General features: G+C 36.6%; 2 protein-coding genes across 8 annotated transcripts in view; both read left to right on the top strand.

Moving 5' to 3' along the window:
- LOC134534922 (tyrosine-protein kinase CSK) overlaps positions 1-20,753 on the top strand; it is a 98,075-nt gene that overhangs the window by 54,738 nt on the left and 22,584 nt on the right. For all 7 annotated transcript variants that reach the window (XM_063373628.1, XM_063373626.1, XM_063373627.1 and 4 more), the window contains 3 exons: positions 1,809-1,911; positions 10,523-10,734; positions 14,463-14,682. In XM_063373628.1, the coding sequence (XP_063229698.1) occupies positions 1,876-1,911; positions 10,523-10,734; positions 14,463-14,682 (468 nt within the window). In that variant the 5' untranslated portion in view covers positions 1,809-1,875. The remainder of the gene's footprint in view (positions 1-1,808; positions 1,912-10,522; positions 10,735-14,462; positions 14,683-20,753) is intronic.
- LOC134534921 (uncharacterized) overlaps positions 14,844-20,753 on the top strand; it is a 6,891-nt gene continuing 981 nt past the window's right edge. Inside the window, exons 1-2 of the mRNA XM_063373625.1 lie at positions 14,844-16,451; positions 18,365-20,753. The exon at positions 18,365-20,753 is cut by the window's right edge and continues 981 nt beyond it. Coding sequence (XP_063229695.1) covers positions 16,286-16,451; positions 18,365-20,616 — 2,418 coding nt within the window. The 5' untranslated portion in view covers positions 14,844-16,285 and the 3' untranslated portion in view covers positions 20,617-20,753. The remainder of the gene's footprint in view (positions 16,452-18,364) is intronic.

The following is a 20,753-nucleotide window of genomic DNA, read 5'->3' as shown; positions in this document are numbered from 1 at the left end:
AATAAGGAAAAGATGACAGCGTAGATTAAATTTGTAGCTGTTAGGTCAGCATTTCCCTATCCTTTTTTTTTATTCACAGATCGTAATGATAAATTTCTGAAATAATTTGCTCACTACATATTATTTTTATACCACTTTTTTACACATTGTTATTTTTATATTGCATCTTAACATTTTAATAAATTTTAACAATTTTTTTCTACAGTTTGTGTGTAAAATTTTGTTTAATTGTAAGTTTTACTTGTTTTTAAAAATGATAATAAATTACCAAAAATGTTTTGGCTCATCTGTAGAGGCTTTATGGCCCTTGATTAGGTGATTTGTATAAGTACAAACTTTTTTGCTAAGCCTCATAGTTTTTATGTTCCTAATGGCTGACAAATAAGTCACATGCCATGGCTTTAAAGTAAGTACGTGCTAAACTTGCTTAAAGAATGTTGGCTCATCTCTTCTTTAGTATAATGTCCCCACCCATTGCTACATCCAAGCACTTTGAACCAGTCACCAGCTCTTGCTTTTAGAAGTACTTAAAAGCGGAAACGCACTCGACTGGTTGACTTGTGTTGTAGTCAACATGCTGCCGCCACTGCCACACCCAAGGCAACTGAAGGAAGAATTATCGCTGAGGCGTAGAGATACATCCTGCCATTGTTACCTCTGTGAGGTCTGTCTGTGCTGACTCAGCTTGTTAGTGCTGTTGTAGAGCCACAAGTACCATCTTACCTGTGGTTCAAAACAATTTCACTGATGTTAGGGTGTAGTTTGTCCAAAATGGTTAGATTTAGACTTAAAATGCAGAACCATATGAACAATCTTATTTGAGTTGCATGTGAAGTACGTAGACTATGCCCACCACAAGTTCAGGTAGCATCAAGTAATATTTCATTAATAATGTTCGCAGACTTTCACGGCCATTGTCTGAAGTAGCTTAGCTTCTGGGTTGTAGCCGCGTCCTTGGCAAATAATTCACAGATGTTTTGGTCAACATAGTAGTCACCATCATCAGGGAGCAGTTACCTACAACCCAGAAGCCAAGCTACTTAATATTTAATGAGGTAATTTTGCTAGTAATCTATGAAATAATTTTGCTATCATTTAGTTTACATCAATTCTTACCATAATCACATGACTGTGTTTCTGATCAATATGGAAGTTACCAAGTTAGCAGAATAATATTTATAAACCTCTCAGCTAAAAATTTTTTTTGCAAAATAAATTACTCTTTCATTTGTTTAAGATACTCTGGGAATTTCGTAAAACTTTGACGCTGCTACTGATAAATTTGAGTTGTCATTTGAATACTAACACATTTGCACACATGTTTGTTGTATTGTATATGAATGCAGAATTGCTGTGTGGACTATAATTAGTGTTTCATGATGTATTCAAAGAAGAGGCATGATATTAAAGCTTAAGTACATTTGATCCTGTGTTTCTTCATTTGTCAGTGAGCATTTTTATAAACAAGCTAGGGCCTGACTTAACACCTATTGTGATTCGGTCTCTTAACTTCAGAAAATTTCTAGAGGCTTGTATGTGAGAAATATCTCCATATGGTTTTCATATGTTTTTATTCCACCTATATAGCGTGCATAGCAGTGCTGGGGCAAATAATTGCAATTAAACAGTAACGCAGTAAGGTTTGTTTCTGCGAGTTGATTTCTTAAAATTCCTGTTTGGATGCAAGTTTAATTGGTTAGTAATGTAAACTGTGATATTATGTTTAAAAAAAAGCAGTAAGTGTGTGTGAGTGGGTGAGCATGAAAGAGATGTAGATATTCACTGTTGTCCGTGCATCCCTGTTGCAGATGACGCAGGGTTGCCTGTAGAGCTTCACCCCCCCAACTTGCATGAAGTGTATGGAGATCAGCAGTGATGAGCCAGAACCTGCACAATTCAACTCTCACGCAGGTAGTGCCAATGTCATTTTAGATACATTACGTTGCTAGTTATTACTTGTTTCTTTGCCTTGCCACTTTATTGTGGCACCTCTTGTGATCAGACCGACCAGGCAACACACAAGTTTACCAATAATTCTCCTAGAAATTATTTGGGGCTAGTTCGTTCCTCACTGATTTGAAATAAAAAAAAATACAGATTAAATATAATCAGAAACTAATTGATGCAGCAGTACATTGATTAAATTATGTTATGTCGCCAAATACTAACCACTACACTTGTCACACGCAAATGAAAATGGTACATGTTTAGTGACAACTTTATAAAATATATGTGTGGAATGCCTGTTAATAATAAGTACTGAAGTGTTTTCAGAATTTTCCCTTTTCTTCTGTTATTTTTCAGACAGCTCCAAGGATGAGCGACCAAAATTTCAAAAGGGTGTGACACCGTTGGGTGATCAAAAATTCTATAAGTATTTTCAGAATTACTCTATGGAGTATATTTCCTAAAATGCCAATATCTATAATGTAAAATGTGGTCTAGTTGGGCGCCGTGAAAACTCTATAAAGTACTAGTGCTGTGATTGTGTATGTAGCACAACTACTAACCTCTACAGAATATTAACTAAAATATGTCTTGTTATGTTGATAGTGAAAATAAATTATTCTCAAGTTGTATGTACTGGTGTAGTTTGACTCAGTGTGAATACCAAACAATAAAATGTCGTATAATTCCTTAGCAGTATGTCTCCTTCTCTTTGGTGTAAGTATTCTGACCTTAAAATCAACAAATATAAGTAGTGGGTTTAAAAGCATTAACTTCTCTATGACTGCTGATCTCAGTGTAATAAAAACTAATTATTCTTTCAAGACAATCCAAGCTAAATATTTCTGTCTATCTGGTTTAACATACACATGATATGTAAGTATGGTTATCAATCAGAAAAATAAAATATAATGAAAATTTAACTTTTTACTAGGGTCAAAATCATGGTTGTATGGGTGACAATACTCTTTTGCAACATATCCAACTGTAACATGAAAAGTGACAGAGTCAATGATTAGCAAGCAACATACAAATACCTTTGAGACAATTATTCATGTTTAAATAGGTTTTTCATTAAACAAAATTTCAATATCCGTTATACTTAAATGTCTTTCAGAACTAATTACGTTTTACGTAATTGTATCACTGAATAATAGTTTGGTTATCAGTCAATATTTTAAATATTATTGAAACACATTTTAACTGGCAAATTAGTCTTTTCTTTGTTTTTACTAGCTCAGTCTCTTTCGGTAGATCAAACTGTCTCAAGACTTCTGGACCTGGGGCTATTCTTTAAACATTCAAGACAATTAATGACTTTAACAGATTTTAACTTTGATATCGTACATATTACTGATCAATGTCAGTTAACCAGGTCCAGTATGTACAAGCTACAAGTCTTTACGTAGTTAAGTAGTATTAAGTTGTTTTTGCGAGTTTCAAATTAGGTCTTGATCGTAAACATCATAGTTTAAGATATCTTGCCATTAAAATAGGACAGGTAACTTCTCGCTGTTCTTGTTAATTCGGGGATGGGGCAAACAAACCTCGTCGCGTCGTTACAATACCAAGAGGCTGTGGAAAACCTCTCCGAACCCCTGTCTCTCCTCCGATGTTGCTGGTTAGATCTCACTCTCCTCCGATGTCGCTGGTTGAGTCTCCGTCTCGATGCACCTCCTCTCGTGCTGCTGGTACTCCAGCAGGACTGGCGTCGGTCACCTGGAGTCGTCTAGAAGGATGATGTCCTCCGGTACACCGTCTACGATGCCGTCTACCGCTGTCGAACTCCTTCCATATCGAAGATTGATAGTCCTTTTCTTCTTTTCTTCTTAATTCGTCGTTGATCCAGTTATATTTATGCTGTTAGTCAAAACTTATCGTCGTCGTAGATTCTTTAGTAGAGCTTCGAACATCGGTAACTACCTCTTCTTCATTGTGTAGTTCCGGTATTTATTATAAAATCATCAATTTCACGTAGATTCTAGCTATTCAGTCGTCGTACCAATGTTTTACGTGATATTCTTACATTCATTTATGACTAAATCACGGAGCTCTTTCTCTCTAATCCTTCTCCCATGATAGTAGAACAGAAACTCCAGTTCCAATTTGTTTCAAACAGTCAAAGCTTTCTCTATTGAACACTCTCCGAAATCACACTGGAAATACTAAATTCTTTAAATAAAATATATGCGCAGTCGAGCGTCCAATCACATATACTCTTTCCTCAGTAATGACCCAAAAACAATATTAAAAGGTGTAAGCTCATTTCCTATTCGTCGCCGTTTAACAAATGTTTGCAAAGACATTTCATAAAATTATTACTTAGATAAAACATGAAAATACTTAAAGAGTAAAACCAAATTGACCTGACCATAGAGATACAATACTGGTAAATATAATTCATAACAGGACTAAGACAAAGTCATAGAGGTAAGAAGTAAAATAATAAACATAAAATTCATTTCTATTGAGGGCTTCTCAAATACCTCTATAGAATAGTCCCCTTCAGAAATGTGACTAACGAACTATACTCTGATATAGGTCTTAGGACCATTTCTCATCATACAAACATCTCATCTATATTCTAATTATTTGCAGAAAATTTACATTTCATATTATTGACCTTATTTACATACTTACTTGCAAACATAGAGTATTGTCACCGATATATGTCTTCAAACGGACATATGTGTAACAGTGTATACTATTCTACAGGAGTGTAATATTTCCTCAACTGCGTTATATTATAGTGTCCTATTACTTGTTTCGTTTTAATGTCAGACAGTTCGTAACAGTTACTTCTAATAATCTTCGTGATCATATATGGTCCATCGAAGAGTAGAAATAGCTTCTTAGTAACGTACTTCCAAAATTGGCTTACTGGATTCGTTCTCTTGAGTACTAAATCTCCACAATTAAAACTCATCTTGCTGGAATCTTTCTGGTATTTTCTCCGAAGATCCGCCGTGGATGTCAACTTGGCTGCGACCAACTCTTCAGTTTCCTTATAAATGATTGCAATGCATTTTTCCGAAACTTCCCAATTTTCAGTAGTTTTCGTATTTTCTGTGTCATCCATAGCAGTTACCATCCAACCTGCAAAATTCAAAATTATTTTATGGCTAGTTAGAAAGTCTACCCCGAAAATTACTGGTTTGGCCAATCCTTTTACGATTAATACCTATATGTACTTGGTGCTACCTAAACCTTTTACTTCCAATAAGGTCTGACGATTAATGATGGGACTAGCCCTTGATGTAACCCCTAGAATCTTTAAACTCGGTACTGGCATTCTCGGTAATGATATTCCGGTGCTCTCTATCATGGCTACGCAGTCTTCGCTGATGCAGGATATCTCTGCGCCGCTGTCTAATAGTACAGGCACTTTAACTCCGTTTAAAGTTAACGATATCTCCGGACATAGTGCTTGTTTCGCTTGAACTTCGGTTGCTGTGGGCTCGCTGAGTAAAAATTCACGCTCGTTTTCTTTGAACATAATGGTGTGTATGCTTCGACAATTATTCTTGTCATTTGCGTCGGGATCCAATTTTATACTAGCCCCGTCTAACTTACAATTAGGGACTGACGTGCGGAGCGGGTTTTCGCCATCCCTAATTAGTTTACCGCACTGTCCTTAAATCCTCTAATTTGCTCTTGTGACAAATTAGCAAATCCATTATTTGCATTCGGTGAAATCAAAAATGTGTTATTACCTCCTTGGTTTGTATCTGAGCTTCTGCTAGATTGCATGCGCGGCCATTCCGTGTTGCTTTGCTCGTGACTTGGCGCTATAGAATATGAATTTCTTTCTCCTTGTCGCGCGTCGTGAATGGTGGTGCTAAAGCTGTTCCCTTTTTCAGACGGTACAAACGTTTGTGCATTTATGCTGTACTGACCTCCGGAATGATTATTGTAATTTGCCGATCGTTCTTTCGTTGTTCGATTTTCGCCTGAATTCTCTCTGAAATTAACTGTCCCCTCCTGACGTTTATTCTCCCACTGTGATTCATTTTCGCGTCTGTCTAGTCGTTTCTCGTTTCTACGACGATAGTACTGTGGTTTATAAAATCCGTTACCATATCGCTGACCTCGATATCTATTGTGATACCAATTACTTCCGCAGTTTTCAACGTTCAGTGTGTGAATTTGAGGTTGTTTGTGTCCGCTGTTCTGCCCTTCATTTCGATTGCGCCAGTTATTGTATAACGGTGTCTGTTGGTTCGTGTTCTTGCGCTCGTTAGTTTCTTTGTGCGTTACCGTTTTATCGAGCTTAACGAGTCGTTCATACGTTAACAGTTGTTCCTTGAAATCTACAATATTACTGTATTGCCGTCCACTAAGTTGTAATTGATAATTGAGTGGTAATTGCGAAATTATCATGGCAATAAACTCTTCGTCTTCCATACGGCAATCAAGATAACGAGTTCTCTCGTACATATCGCTGATATGCGCTTCTAAATTTTGAAATTTACGATTTTCGAATTTTTCAGAATGCAACTGTATTCGCAAATTGCTTTGGATACGAGTATTCCAAAATTGGGATATGAAAGCTTTCTGAAACGATTCGTATGCGTGTACCGAATCTTTCGCCAACTCCCACCAATAATATGCCGTGTTTTTCAAGCAGTGGCTAACGCATTTCAATTTTTCTGCGTCTGTTAACTTAAATGTGTGGCAATATTCTCCAAACTGATTTAAGAATCTTCGAGGGTTTTCATTACTTTTCCCTGAATATGTTGGAACGTCATCCAACCATTTCTTAGAAGGGTGGTGTAGTGTAAGTACCGGATCTGCTGACATAATTGCAGTACTAATATTCGCGGGATTTCGCTCGGCTTCTATCGTTATCGATTTGTTTACCGGCGTGTCTTCCTTGTCGGTATTACATTCGCTAGTGTGGTGAGTCGTTAGTTGGGGCGAGAATGTTGCGATGTGTCTGGATTCTCTTTCTATTTCACCTATTTTCGCCTCTACCATATCTAACCTTTCTGTTAGACGCTCGCTTAAGTGTACTACTTTATCGTCAGTGCGTTTACTGAATATTTCTACACCTTCAATACGAGTGTGTACACTGGAAAACTTCTGTTGCATCTCGTGCTGTGTTTCCGTTAAGTCATGCCTGATTTCTGCTGTTTCATCTGCAATCCTGCCTAAAGTGTTATTTAAGACTTGCACTAAATTGTCTAGTCTTTCGGCGTTTTCTCGCTCCTTTTGTTCCCTTTCTAACTTCTCCTCCTGTTCTATACGCTCCCGTTCTTGTTTCTCCCGTTCCCGTTCTAGTTTCTCCTCCTGTTCTTTACGCTCCCGTTCTTGTTTCTCCCGTTCCCGTTCTAGTTTCTCCTCCTGTTCTTTACGCTCCCGTTCTAATTTCTCCTTATTCATGAACTGGAACAGTGCATCTAGGGTAACAGTTGGTGTCGGCGGCGAATGACCCAACTCCATTTCCTGCTGTGACTCCATACCAGTAGTCTCGATGTGCTGTTCTGGTACTACTTCTCTAGGTTCTCGTTCAGGACTAGAGTCAGAAGTGTCATTGCTACCTCTCAAAAAATATGACTTCCTACCTGTGTCTGTCATCTTGACAAAATAAAATTATTGTCTGTATTTTTCAAAGTGTCTTGAGTTGTTCAAAAAAAAATCATAAAATAGTCCCTAACGTTGGCTTACACGTTGTGCGCCAAAAATTCTGAAGTGTTTTCAGAATTTTCCCTTTTCTTCTGTTATTTTTCAGACAGCTCCAAGGATGAGCGACCAAAATTTCAAAAGGGTGTGACACCGTTGGGTGATCAAAAATTCTATAAGTATTTTCAGAATTACTCTATGGAGTATATTTCCTAAAATGCCAATATCTATAATGTAAAATGTGGTCTAGTTGGGCGCCGTGAAAACTCTATAAAGTACTAGTGCTGTGATTGTGTATGTAGCACAACTACTAACCTCTACAGAATATTAACTAAAATATGTCTTGTTATGTTGATAGTGAAAATAAATTATTCTCAAGTTGTATGTACTGGTGTAGTTTGACTCAGTGTGAATACCAAACAATAAAATGTCGTATAATTCCTTAGCAGTATGTCTCCTTCTCTTTGGTGTAAGTATTCTGACCTTAAAATCAACAAATATAAGTAGTGGGTTTAAAAGCATTAACTTCTCTATGACTGCTGATCTCAGTGTAATAAAAACTAATTATTCTTTCAAGACAATCCAAGCTAAATATTTCTGTCTATCTGGTTTAACATACACATGATATGTAAGTATGGTTATCAATCAGAAAAATAAAATATAATGAAAATTTAACTTTTTACTAGGGTCAAAATCATGGTTGTATGGGTGACAATACTCTTTTGCAACATATCCAACTGTAACATGAAAAGTGACAGAGTCAATGATTAGCAAGCAACATACAAATACCTTTGAGACAATTATTCATGTTTAAATAGGTTTTTCATTAAACAAAATTTCAATATCCGTTATACTTAAATGTCTTTCAGAACTAATTACGTTTTACGTAATTGTATCACTGAATAATAGTTTGGTTATCAGTCAATATTTTAAATATTATTGAAACACATTTTAACTGGCAAATTAGTCTTTTCTTTGTTTTTACTAGCTCAGTCTCTTTCGGTAGATCAAACTGTCTCAAGACTTCTGGACCTGGGGCTATTCTTTAAACATTCAAGACAATTAATGACTTTAACAGATTTTAACTTTGATATCGTACATATTACTGATCAATGTCAGTTAACCAGGTCCAGTATGTACAAGCTACAAGTCTTTACGTAGTTAAGTAGTATTAAGTTGTTTTTGCGAGTTTCAAATTAGGTCTTGATCGTAAACATCATAGTTTAAGATATCTTGCCATTAAAATAGGACAGGTAACTTCTCGCTGTTCTTGTTAATTCGGGGATGGGGCAAACAAACCTCGTCGCGTCGTTACAATACCAAGAGGCTGTGGAAAACCTCTCCGAACCCCTGTCTCTCCTCCGATGTTGCTGGTTAGATCTCACTCTACTCCGATGTCGCTGGTTGGGTCTCCGTCTCGATGCACCTCCTCTCGTGCTGCTGGTACTCCAGCAGGACTGGCGTCGGTCACCTGGAGTCGTCTAGAAGGATGATGTCCTCCGGTACACCGTCTACGATGCCGTCTACCGCTGTCGAACTCCTTCCATATCGAAGATTGATAGTCCTTTTCTTCTTTTCTTCTTAATTCGTCGTTGATCCAGTTATATTTATGCTGTTAGTCAAAACTTATCGTCGTCGTAGATTCTTTAGTAGAGCTTCGAACATCGGTAACTACCTCTTCTTCATTGTGTAGTTCCGGTATTTATTATAAAATCATCAATTTCACGTAGATTCTAGCTATTCAGTCGTCGTACCAATGTTTTACGTGATATTCTTACATTCATTTATGACTAAATCACGGAGCTCTTTCTCTCTAATCCTTCTCCCATGATAGTAGAACAGAAACTCCAGTTCCAATTTGTTTCAAACAGTCAAAGCTTTCTCTATTGAACACTCTCCGAAATCACACTGGAAATACTAAATTCTTTAAATAAAATATATGCGCAGTCGAGCGTCCAATCACATATACTCTTTCCTCAGTAATGACCCAAAAACAATATTAAAAGGTGTAAGCTCATTTCCTATTCGTCGCCGTTTAACAAATGTTTGCAAAGACATTTCATAAAATTATTACTTAGATAAAACATGAAAATACTTAAAGAGTAAAACCAAATTGACCTGACCATAGAGATACAATACTGGTAAATATAATTCATAACAGGACTAAGACAAAGTCATAGAGGTAAGAAGTAAAATAATAAACATAAAATTCATTTCTATTGAGGGCTTCTCAAATACCTCTATAGAATCCACGATTACAAGAGCTTATTAGGACTTTGGTGATGTGGGCATCTGGTGGGGTCACACCCTGAATTTATACAAGTGGATGGGTTTTCGTGGGGTTCTTGTCTCTCTGTCTCACAGTTTCACTTCCCATCCGTCCTGGTTGTCAACAAGATGTAAGATCTTAATTCATTAATTATATAAATTCAAAGACCACCAAGAATTCAGCACGTTGCCATCCGTGAGCCCACATCAAATAAATACTTAATATAATCACTTGGACAGTTAGCAGAATCCATTGGCGTAGCTGTGTTCATAAAGTTGGGGAGGACAAATAATGATTTTGATGTCATGTAAACCCATTTCCCTCTTACTAAGACGGGGGGGTCCGGGGGTCCTCCACCGGAAAATTTTGATTTTAAAAGAGCAAAATAGCGCTTTTTGAGCAGTTTTTGTATCTAACCATTGGATACATCGATGTTAAAATTATTATTGTTTCCTTAAGATAAAATTTGATGAGTGAAGAAATTACAAATAAAGTTGGGCAGAATAATATTATAAAATGAAAATATCACGGTCTAGAAAGTTTGGGGGGGGGGGGGGGGACAGTCCCCTCCACCCAAAAAGTTCAGGGGGACACGTCCCCCCCTGTCCCCCCCGGTTCCTACGCCCCTGGCAGAATCCATGTCAGCCATGTGCTAGGAGCGTGATCCATGATGAACGTGTCCAGAGGCTCCAGCCAGTGCCCCTGGTGGGGCCGTACACTGGAGGCGGGAGCTGGATCCTGCCCAGCAAGCAGCACATCCACAACGTTAACACAACAACCACCCCCACCACCACCACCACCGCCGCCAACAACACCACAACCATCATGGACAACAACAAGCAGTTGTCGCCGACGTTCGCCCAGAAGAGGGCGGAGGTCAAGCTCAACGCGATGCCGTGAGTGTCGCTGCAGCACCTGTGGCCAGTTGTCAAATCCAGTAGCAAAGTACACATAGTCAACAATTTTTGTGCCATGTATTTATAACCCTTTGAGGCACACACAAATTTATTAAAAATAAATTAGAATCTATGTGTAATATTTAGCGGAAGGAAAAATTAAAGCAGCCAATGTTGCTTGTTCTTGTTAGGATCGCCAGATAGCAGCACAAGGCTTACTCACGCGAGGTATTTCGGCACTACCACTGAAGCATTGCAAATAGTAACATTTTCTCAAAGTGGTATCATAGAAATATCACTATAAAACAAAGGGATAAACCAGAGTATGGTGTTGAAGTTGCAGTTATAAATTTTGATGTTTAAAATAATAGAACTACTAATTTAACTAAAATTAACAGGTTATAGGTCATTCTACAGTTTTATCTTTTTGATGAATTCTACTTGTGGTTTATGCTATATGTTACAATATACTTTAAGGTGATTACTTAACAAATTGTGTTATCTAAATAGCTACAGTATTTTGTAGTTCTTAGTTGTAACACATTGCAGAGAAGTTTTAATTGGTGATTAATCTGTTCCACGTATCCAAGTTCATCCAATGATCCTGATGGCATGATCCTGTGTGATTGATCTTGTGGTACATGATGCTTACTGTTTTAATTTAGTGTGTTGAAAGATCCTGGACATAACAAAAATATTACAATACAAACAATGTTAGGAAGTAAAAAAAAATCATTTTCTGATTTTTATTTGATATGATAATACAATCATTATTCTTTGTTGCATCACAGTTTTTGCTATATCCAAAATCTTCCGATATAATGAATGAAAACACTAAGCATCATGTACCACAGGATCGGTGTATATATTCAGAATCATGTCATCATGATCAAAGGATAAAATTGGATACGTGATACGGAATCAATTACCATATTAATTTAATATGCTATTTCAACATTAAATTTAGGTTGTAGTTTTCTGTGGTCAGTGACACAAACTGTTGTTCGATTTAGGTCATAATCGTGAAAATTACAATGTTTCCAATGTTTTTGGATGTCTTGTTGCAATCATCTCCGAAGGCAATAGATAAACAAGGTCGCAACACTACATGCCGAACTTTGGTACCTTTTTGTCATTTTCACAAAATTGGCCTCAAACTAGAAGACAAGAATAAGTTACGTTTCAACATTGTTTTGCGTATGTAAACTGAGTACGTAAGTTTATTTTTAAATATAAAGATTACCAAAGAATATCCTGTTATAGCATTATTCTGGGTAGTGGGTCATGGTTGTTCAGTGGTAAATTGCTTGCCTACCAAGGTTGTCAACATCTGTGGTGAAAACTGTGGGGTCGCTGCTACAAAATTACTGTACAATTACAGTACTCCCCCCCCCCCCCTTCCACACCCTAAAAATTTTACAATAGTCAGTGACCAACCAAGAAACTGGTTTTCTTCCACAAGTAAAACTTCTTAGTCAACATGAGAACTAAGTTTCAAGGAACAGTAATTAAATTAAAGATACCAATAAAATAATTTAAATATACACTTTTAAAATACATTAAAGGAACATAGTATGCATTTGCATTTACCTTGAGCTTGAAATTAATAATAATTTATTAATCAGATACGTAATTAAATTACCTCCTCTTTCGAGGGGATATGTGTTACAATCTATACTAATATTATAAAGCTGGTGAGTTTGTTTGTTTGTTTGTTTGTTTGTTTGTTTGTTTGTATGTTTGTTTGAACGCACTAATCTCAGGAACCACTGGTCCCATTTGAAAAATTCTTTCAGTGTTGGATAGTACATTTATCGAGGAAGGCTATAGGCTATATTATATTATCAATAACATTAGGGATCCTTACTAAAAGTCCAATTTAGAATCAAATGCGTTGGAGGGGGTTAGATACAACATGCAGTACACGTACGAAGTGTGTGTTGACAATGCCGCAGTCGCTAGAAGTTTATTTCCTATTGCCTATTAACATTGTTGCCACGCACTAGATGCCTTATCATTCTTAATTTTCCCATACAAGTAAAAAACACCCGTGTGATATTAACAACGAAGCAATCAGTACCCTCATAAGAGTTCAATTAGTATGTAAATACTTTTTATCACTTTAAATCGCAAACCTAAACTATTGTTTTTTTTCCTCTGTGTTTAATTTTTTTTATTGCCCTTTTTTCAAGTATATATATTTTACAGACTTGAAACTTCACAGTAATGTTCCTTATGTTACGCAGGATGACATTTTCCGAAAATTAGATCCCATGGGTGGTTAAAACCAGGCAACAGTGGGTACTTTGTCTGCATGAGAACAGGATTTTGCATTGTTCATGCATTCTGCGTCTCCATGGCAACGGGCATCGCGCGGCAGTGGCGTACCCACAAGGAGGGGCATGTATAATGAGCGGCGCAAGAGTGATCTGCCTGTAGACTGCCGTAGCGAAGTACGGGTACATCAGTTGTACGTTGCGTGCACGAGTCGGGAAACCATGGATGCTATTCATTTTCTCTCCGGTACATTATACAGCATTGTAATAAATTTTCACGGAATTTTTTTAAATTTACCATTACTGTAAATGGGAGATGTGGCTTAATTTTTTTCCATTAGTATAGCCGTGCGAAGCCGGGTCGGGCAGCTAGTTAAATATATATATGATATTTCTGAGAATTATAAAAAATATAAACATTGCCAAAAATGTTCTAAATCATGATACTAAAATTATGATTGCATATTATTTAGAAATTAAAACTCCTATGATTTAATTCAAGATTATTGTACCAACTCATAAACGTATGATTCTGATTTTTTTTTGCACATTGCCATTTTGGAAAACTCATAATCTCTGCAATGATACACAACCTCTAAAATTTAATAAACACTTCAAAGTTTAGGACAGTAATAAATACAACTTTTGTTTGAACTTATTACATTTTGAAAAAGATGACGTATGACATATAAAGTATTATGCAAAAAAGTGTACAGTAAAATCTCATTGATCGGGATCTCCGGATAATCTGGATCAGATCAGTAAACATTCTGTTTTATGTTAACATAAAATTTTTTTAACTAAGTTAGCAAGAACGGAACTTTAAGTGCCCAAATATTCACTTTTTGGTTGGATTCAATTTATGGCTGCTGCATAGATGGTAAAAGTTTGATAATAAAATTATTTTTGTTTATTTTAAAAAAGTGCACCAGCTGAAATACTAATGATAAAACATTTGTATCTCCTTGCTTCATTAAACACCATAAATGTTTGAAACAATAAATGATGTGATAAGTTTTTTTTAAATCTTTTAAACAATATAGGGCATGTAAACTTTCTGTTTTTGTTACAAAACTTAGTTTTTATATTTTAATAAATTGTAAGTTGCTTATTTGAGGATTTTTTTATTACTCATATTACCCGGATTATCCGGATTTTCGTTTGTCCGTATTGCCTTTGGTTCCAGTCAGTCCGGATGGACGAGGTTTAACTCTATACCCAACATGAAGATAAGTTTATTACCGCTCAAGCCTTATCTATTGGGTCAAACTAGCGGATAGTTTTCTTGGTGTTCGCCTGTTTCCCACACCCTTTTATTCTGGCACAGATCCATTATCATCTTATCACCCCTTATTGCCTTTGATGACCTAAATGTCTACGAGGTGTTAAGCCCATGAGTCATGCGTGTATGGAAGGGTCCAGTGAGAGAGCCTTGCTGCCTGTGCTGCGCAGGTGGTTCCACGGAAAGATCTCGCGGGACCAAGCGGAGCAGCTGCTCAGCCCCAAGGAGGACGGCCTGTTCCTGGTGCGAGAGTCCACCAACTTCCCCGGCGACTACACGCTGTGCGTGTGCTTCCAAGGCAAGGTCGAGCACTACCGGGTCAAGTACAAGGACAACCGCCTCACCATCGACGACGAGGAGTTCTTCGAGAACCTGGCGCAGCTGGTTGAGGTGAGTGACTCCGGTCGGCGGTGTGCTGGGAGCATTTGAGCTGACGTGCATGACGCAGTGTGTGCACGAGCAATACCGAGTCAAGTACAAGGACAACCGCCTCACCATCGACGACGAGGAGTTCTTCGAGAACCTAGCGCAGCTGGTTGAGGTGAGTGACTCCGGTCGGCGGTGGTTTGTGCATTTGAGTACCTTTTGAAATTAAAAAAAATAACAACTAACGACTTTTCTTAACAATTTTATTTTTACATGAAAACCTGTTATTTATTCCTTTTCTTCATAATTTCACCAATATTAAGGCACTTATCGTATCATACAATCAGCTTTTGAATCCCAACCTTAAAGAAGTCTGCCAGGTGATTTATCGACTGAACTATTCATCATGAACATTTGGGTGGCAATCTTTTAAAGCTCTAACCCATTTTCCATACCATTCCATTGGACATAATGTTTTCTCCATACACTTCACTGATCTGGAGATGCCTTTAACATTACGAAAACAAATTACAACACATATTTTACAGTCAGCGGGATTCTCAATACTCACAAACAAAAATAAACATGGTCAAATGTTTCCGTAATGGCATCTGTGGCTTGCCAACAGATGTAGGTACACAGCACACATGCGCGGATTGCCGACTGCAGCGCTGCAGGGGCCAAATTTCAAAACGGAACTTTTTTAAAAAACACATGTCAGATATGTGAAGCCTTTATTTTGAGCTTTTTCAGAATATTTTTATTTCAGCAATATTGTTGTAGTTTCTGGTACTAATTTTATATTTTATGTAGTTTTTTTCTGTGATAGTGCTGTGAAAGGTCTTTAATCCAGCATTATATGGTTTTGTGCATTATGTAGTCGAGCAGCAAGCCAGCCGCTCTCGTTCAGAATTTTTTGGGTGGATTTTAGCTATTGCTCTGGGTCGCCTAGTCGCATTACTGCTCTGCCGAAAGTTGTAGTTCTCTCAAAGTTAATTACTACTGTCTGTTTCGGTTTCAGTACAGTATTTCCTGTTTACTAGCGGCTTTCATTTCACATTTCACTTCCACATTTCTGTAGTTCTTTTTTTGAAGACAAGATCTAAATAAAATACACTATGTGATATGAGACTTTTTTAAACAGTAATGCACATTTGTAGCTTTCTTTCAGTGTAAAACAGGGTTCCCACGCTCCTTGAAAGTCCTTGAAAAGTGCTTGAAATATTTTGAAGTAATTAAGGGCCCTTAGAAGTGCTTGAAAAAACTTTTAGGTGCTTGAAAGTGCTTGATAAAGTTTACACTGTAAGTTATAATTACGTTGTACATATTTATTTAGGACAAGTTTTTAGTGTGGCACCGTAATTTAATTCTACGATAACTTATTTATGGTATGTTCAAATAGTTGTCATTTTTACATTGAATAATGCCTCGTTTTTCGACGGCATACGATAAGATATCTTCTATGCACTATTTTTATCGGCAGTTATGGTGTCATCAGTGTTTTTGTTCTGACAAATGACGATCACTTTCATTTGCTTTGTGTCCAGATTGTAGAGCATTACTCTATGATTGTCCGTTGCTGCAGCCATGTTGGAATTTGCAGTTTGTTGACTTCGTTCTCGTAAAAATGCCGGGAGGGAAGTGTGTTTTTAGTGATGCGTGGCTCGCAAACGATATTTATTCATTATGGTTAGTGAAAGTGCCTGAAAAAAATAAAGCAAGATGTTCGTTTTGTTCAAAAAAATTTGACATAAGTAGCATGGGTGAAGCTGCTTTGAAATGTCATATTAAAGGTAAGTCATATTTTTATTTGATCCATTATGAATTTTCTGGTTTGTTACAAATTATGTACTGAATTGCTGCATTTGTAATTTTTTTTTATTGAAAATCGGTAAATTGGCATAAAGTTGGTGTTTAGTCTACTCCGATTATCTGTGTTGCGGATTAACCATGCCATATTTCACTTTCACAAACCGTTAAAACAAAAATAACTTTTTTTTTTTTCCGTGCGCGCACAATGGCAACGGAACTTTGTAGCATTTAATATAATGTAATGAATTAGTAATGCAACTTAATATGATGAATCCACCAACAATAATTTTCTCTTTCCTCAGTTGCTATCAGCTTCCTTCATTCTATAATTTCCGAAAATGCCCAAATGTTCAGTAAATGTTTGTATTCAGCCATTCTGCGCTGCCTATCAGCAGCTCTAGAGAGAAAATCTAGAAGCTTCCGGGATAGTTTATACTTTGATACTAAGATGCGCTGGGATGGAAAACACACATTTAATAAACAACAGTCTGGAATTAATTTAACAGATTAAATAATATTTATAATAATAGAAAATGTTAAGTAATTTTTTGTTTTTTAAATTCTCATTAGAACTGAAATATATCTTCGGTATCAATAACTTTATTATTTTGTAACTCAGAAATGTTGGTAATGCATACATGAAAAAAAAGTATGACAATATATTACCGTATTTAGCTTAATATTGTTCATGAAATTTAAATTTAATATAAGTTTGATTAATCCGTAAATGTTTAACATATTTTAAAATGTTTTTTTTGGTATATTTAACTGTACTTCTAATGTATTTATATACGTATTTATTAGTACTGTAAATTAATTTTAACGGGAGTAGTGTGTTGATTAACATAGTAGCCAGCAAGCGCACTTACCTGTTCGTAAAACGAGTTATTTTTATAAAAATTCTCCCTTATGCAAAATAAGTAGGTATGTAACTAACACAGTTTTGACTAGCGCTATGTATTATTGAAAGAAATTAGGGTGTTAATTTAAGGGCTCGATGTTATCAAGGACATCGTCAAGGGGGGTAGGGAGGGGCAGCTGCCTTCCTCTAGAGGAATTAAATTATTTTACTTATTCCATTCCAAGTATTCAGTCTGCACTGCTATAGTCTACTGTTGAAGCATGGCTCTATACATCAACTCGCCCCCCCCCCCCCCCCCCCCAGGCCATCTACCGGCGACGCTCTTGGATGTTATAGTGTTTAAGATATTTGGGTTACTAACATTTTAGTCATTTTTTGTGACATTGCTGCTTTTAACCGCCTTTTTCTGTTATCTGTGTATTCCTTGCCAATCATCTCAGATACTCACGAGTGTATAATGTAGTCGGATGCATGCCGGCTTAGGATGCAAGGGTTCTGGGTTCAATTCCCGGGTAAGGCTTTGGTGTACGTAATTTGAACATTGAATGTGGCAGATTTGACTTTTTGGACGTTGGCGTAAAGCTGTAGGCCACATAATAAGTAAAAAAATATTACAGTATTTGTATCGCACACAACATTTTGAAAGTAATTTACCAAAATAATTCAAAAATGAGTAGTTAAGAACAATCTAGGTAGAACATTCTAGGTTTTTAGGTCGTGAATAGCTAAGAATTGATTTTGTTCCTCTTCAATGGGACAAAATGTGAGATGCAAATAACACAAAACTAAAACCAAAGTAAGTTGAAACATGTCCTCAGATTTTAATTTGTGCTTTCATCAATGTTTACCCACGTATTTTTGGTAAATTACTTGCAAATTCTCTACATAACCCTACTTTTTAATGGAATGCACATTTTAAGAAAAATTATGTTATACAGAGGAAGTGCCTGAGTGGTTGGCTTAGTTTTCTTAGGACACATTGTTTTGTGATAGTAAATCATAATTATACATATCCTGTTCCATCTCTTTCAGGTAAAAAACATGCTGCTTTCACTGATGCTGCAACAAAATCACTTGGATTGACACAGTTCTTTGGTGTTGAAAACTCCAGCACAGTAAATGTCAAAGCTGAAGAGAATAAAATTAGGCCAGCTTCTGCTTCAGTTGTAGACAGCTGTCATGTTACAAGTGTTAGTAGTTGTAGTAGCAGTTCCAGTCCTTCAGTATCTTCACATTTCAGTGGAACAGATGTTATGAATGCTGAAATAAGATGGGCTTTGAAATGTGCAACCAGTCATTACTCACTTAATTCGTGCGAAGGACTTCCAGAACTATTCAAGAATATGTTTCCTGATAGCAGTATTGCGAAACAGTTTTCATGTAGTGCCACAAAATGTGCATATATGATATGCTTTGGACTTGCACCACACTTCAAGGCTGCTATCTTCAAGACTGCCAATGAAGTGGAACACTATTGCCTGTTGTTTGATGAGAGCTTAAATCTTTCTAATCAAAAGAAGCAAATGGACATACACATCAGATTGTGGGACCCAAACAGCGATGAGGTAGTTACAAGGTTTTTCACATCTGTATTTATGGGACATTCCAGCGCAGAAGTAACCCTATCAACTTTGCAAGAAGCAACAGAAAAGTTGAATCACTCAAAACTGCTTAACTTGTCAATGGATGGTCCAGCTGTGAACTGGAAGCTATTTAATATTCTGCAAGCTGAATTAAAAAAGGATTTTGGTTGCACCTTAATAGATGTAGGCAGTTGCACTCTTCACACTTTGAATAATTGCTTCAAACATGGCAGTAGATCTACATCTTGGGATATTGACAGTTTTTTGGTGAGCATATACTGGCTTTTTAAAGATTCTCCAGCTCGCAGGGAAGATTATTTGAATCTTTCTGTAAACAAAAAACTCCCCTCTAAGTTTTGCAAACATCGTTGGTTGGAAAATGTTCCAGCAGCCGAAAGAGCACTCGAAATTTGGGACGACTTGAAGAAATATGTCGGAGAAGTTGACAAGGGACATCTTACAAAAATTAAATGTAAGTCTTACCTTATTGTTAAGGAGGCATGTCAGGATGTTTTGATGCCAGCAAAGTTGAACATTTTCCTTTCGGTCGTCAAACTGTTACAACCTTTTCTTACGAAGTATCAAAGTGACAAACCACTCTTGCCTTTCTTAGCTGAAGATCTAAGAAATATGATTGTTAGTTGCTTGCAGAGTTTCAATATTATGAGGAATGAGTACATTTCGAAATTATCTTCACCATACCAGGTTTCACTCTTTGACTTTAAAGACAGAAAGTGTCTTTTAAGTTCATGCAAAGTTAACTTGGGGTTCATTGCTGATAGACTAGTCAAAGAACTTGTTCACAAAAGGGAAGTTTCAGAAAAAGAGGTACTAGAACTCAGACATGAAACACAGAATATCATTTTCTTGATGCTTGAAAACCTAGTGGTAAAATCCCCAATCAAGTATGCCTTCGTTCGAAGCCTTTCGTGTCTTGATCCAAGATTTATGCTAACCGATAGCCACAGCTGCTACAAGAAGATGAAGCAGATTTTGTCAATTATTGTAAAGGCTAAACAACTTCAGGAAAAAATGTGTGATGAAATCCTGTTGGAGTATCAAGAATTGCTCCGATATGCTCATGAAAACAAAACAGCATTTAGTGACTTTTCCCCTGATGTGTCTCGAATTGATGTTTTCTTTCGCAATTACCTTGGTGGTGAGAAAAAGTTTGTGAAACTGTGGCCAGTTATAAAAATGCTTTTAATTTTTTCACATGGCCAAGCAGCTGTAGAGCGAGGGTTTTCTGTTAATCGCCATATAGAAGTGGAAAATCTAAAGGAAGATTCGTATGCAGCAAAGAGATTAACCATTGAAGAGGTCAGAAAATGTGGCGGTGTTACAAATGTTCCTCTAACAAGAGAGTTGCGGGCTTCTGTTGCAGCAGCTCGTCAGAAGTACATGTCATACTTGGAAGAGGAACGCAAGAAAAAATCTAATGCGCTGGAAAAGAAACGTAGTCTTCAGTTAAGTGAGGAGTTAGAAGTTCATAAAACAAAGAAGATTCGACTACAACAAACAATAGACAGTCTCCAAAAATCTGCCGATGAACTTGCTGAGCAGGCAGAAAAAACTGAAAATGTGAACTTGATTATCCAGTCAAACAGTTTTAGAAAGACAGCTAAAGAAAAGTTACTTGAAATTAAAAAGATAGAAAAGAAAATTCAAGAAGTATCTGAAAACATGAGGAGAGTAAAATAATCAAAATTGTTATATTTTGTTGTGCTATATTAAATATTAATATCATGAACCTTTGAAAGATGTACTGTAAACTGTCTAATATGAGTACATTCCTATTTTCTAGTAGTAATGAGTAAAAAGTGCATTAATATTATTAT

The sequence above is a fragment of the Bacillus rossius genome, chromosome 8 (genome assembly GCF_032445375.1).
Source record: "Bacillus rossius redtenbacheri isolate Brsri chromosome 8, Brsri_v3, whole genome shotgun sequence".
NCBI lineage: Eukaryota > Metazoa > Arthropoda > Insecta > Phasmatodea > Bacillidae > Bacillus > Bacillus rossius.
Note: the sequence above shows the minus strand (reverse complement) of the source record. Positions and strands in the feature narration are given on the sequence as shown.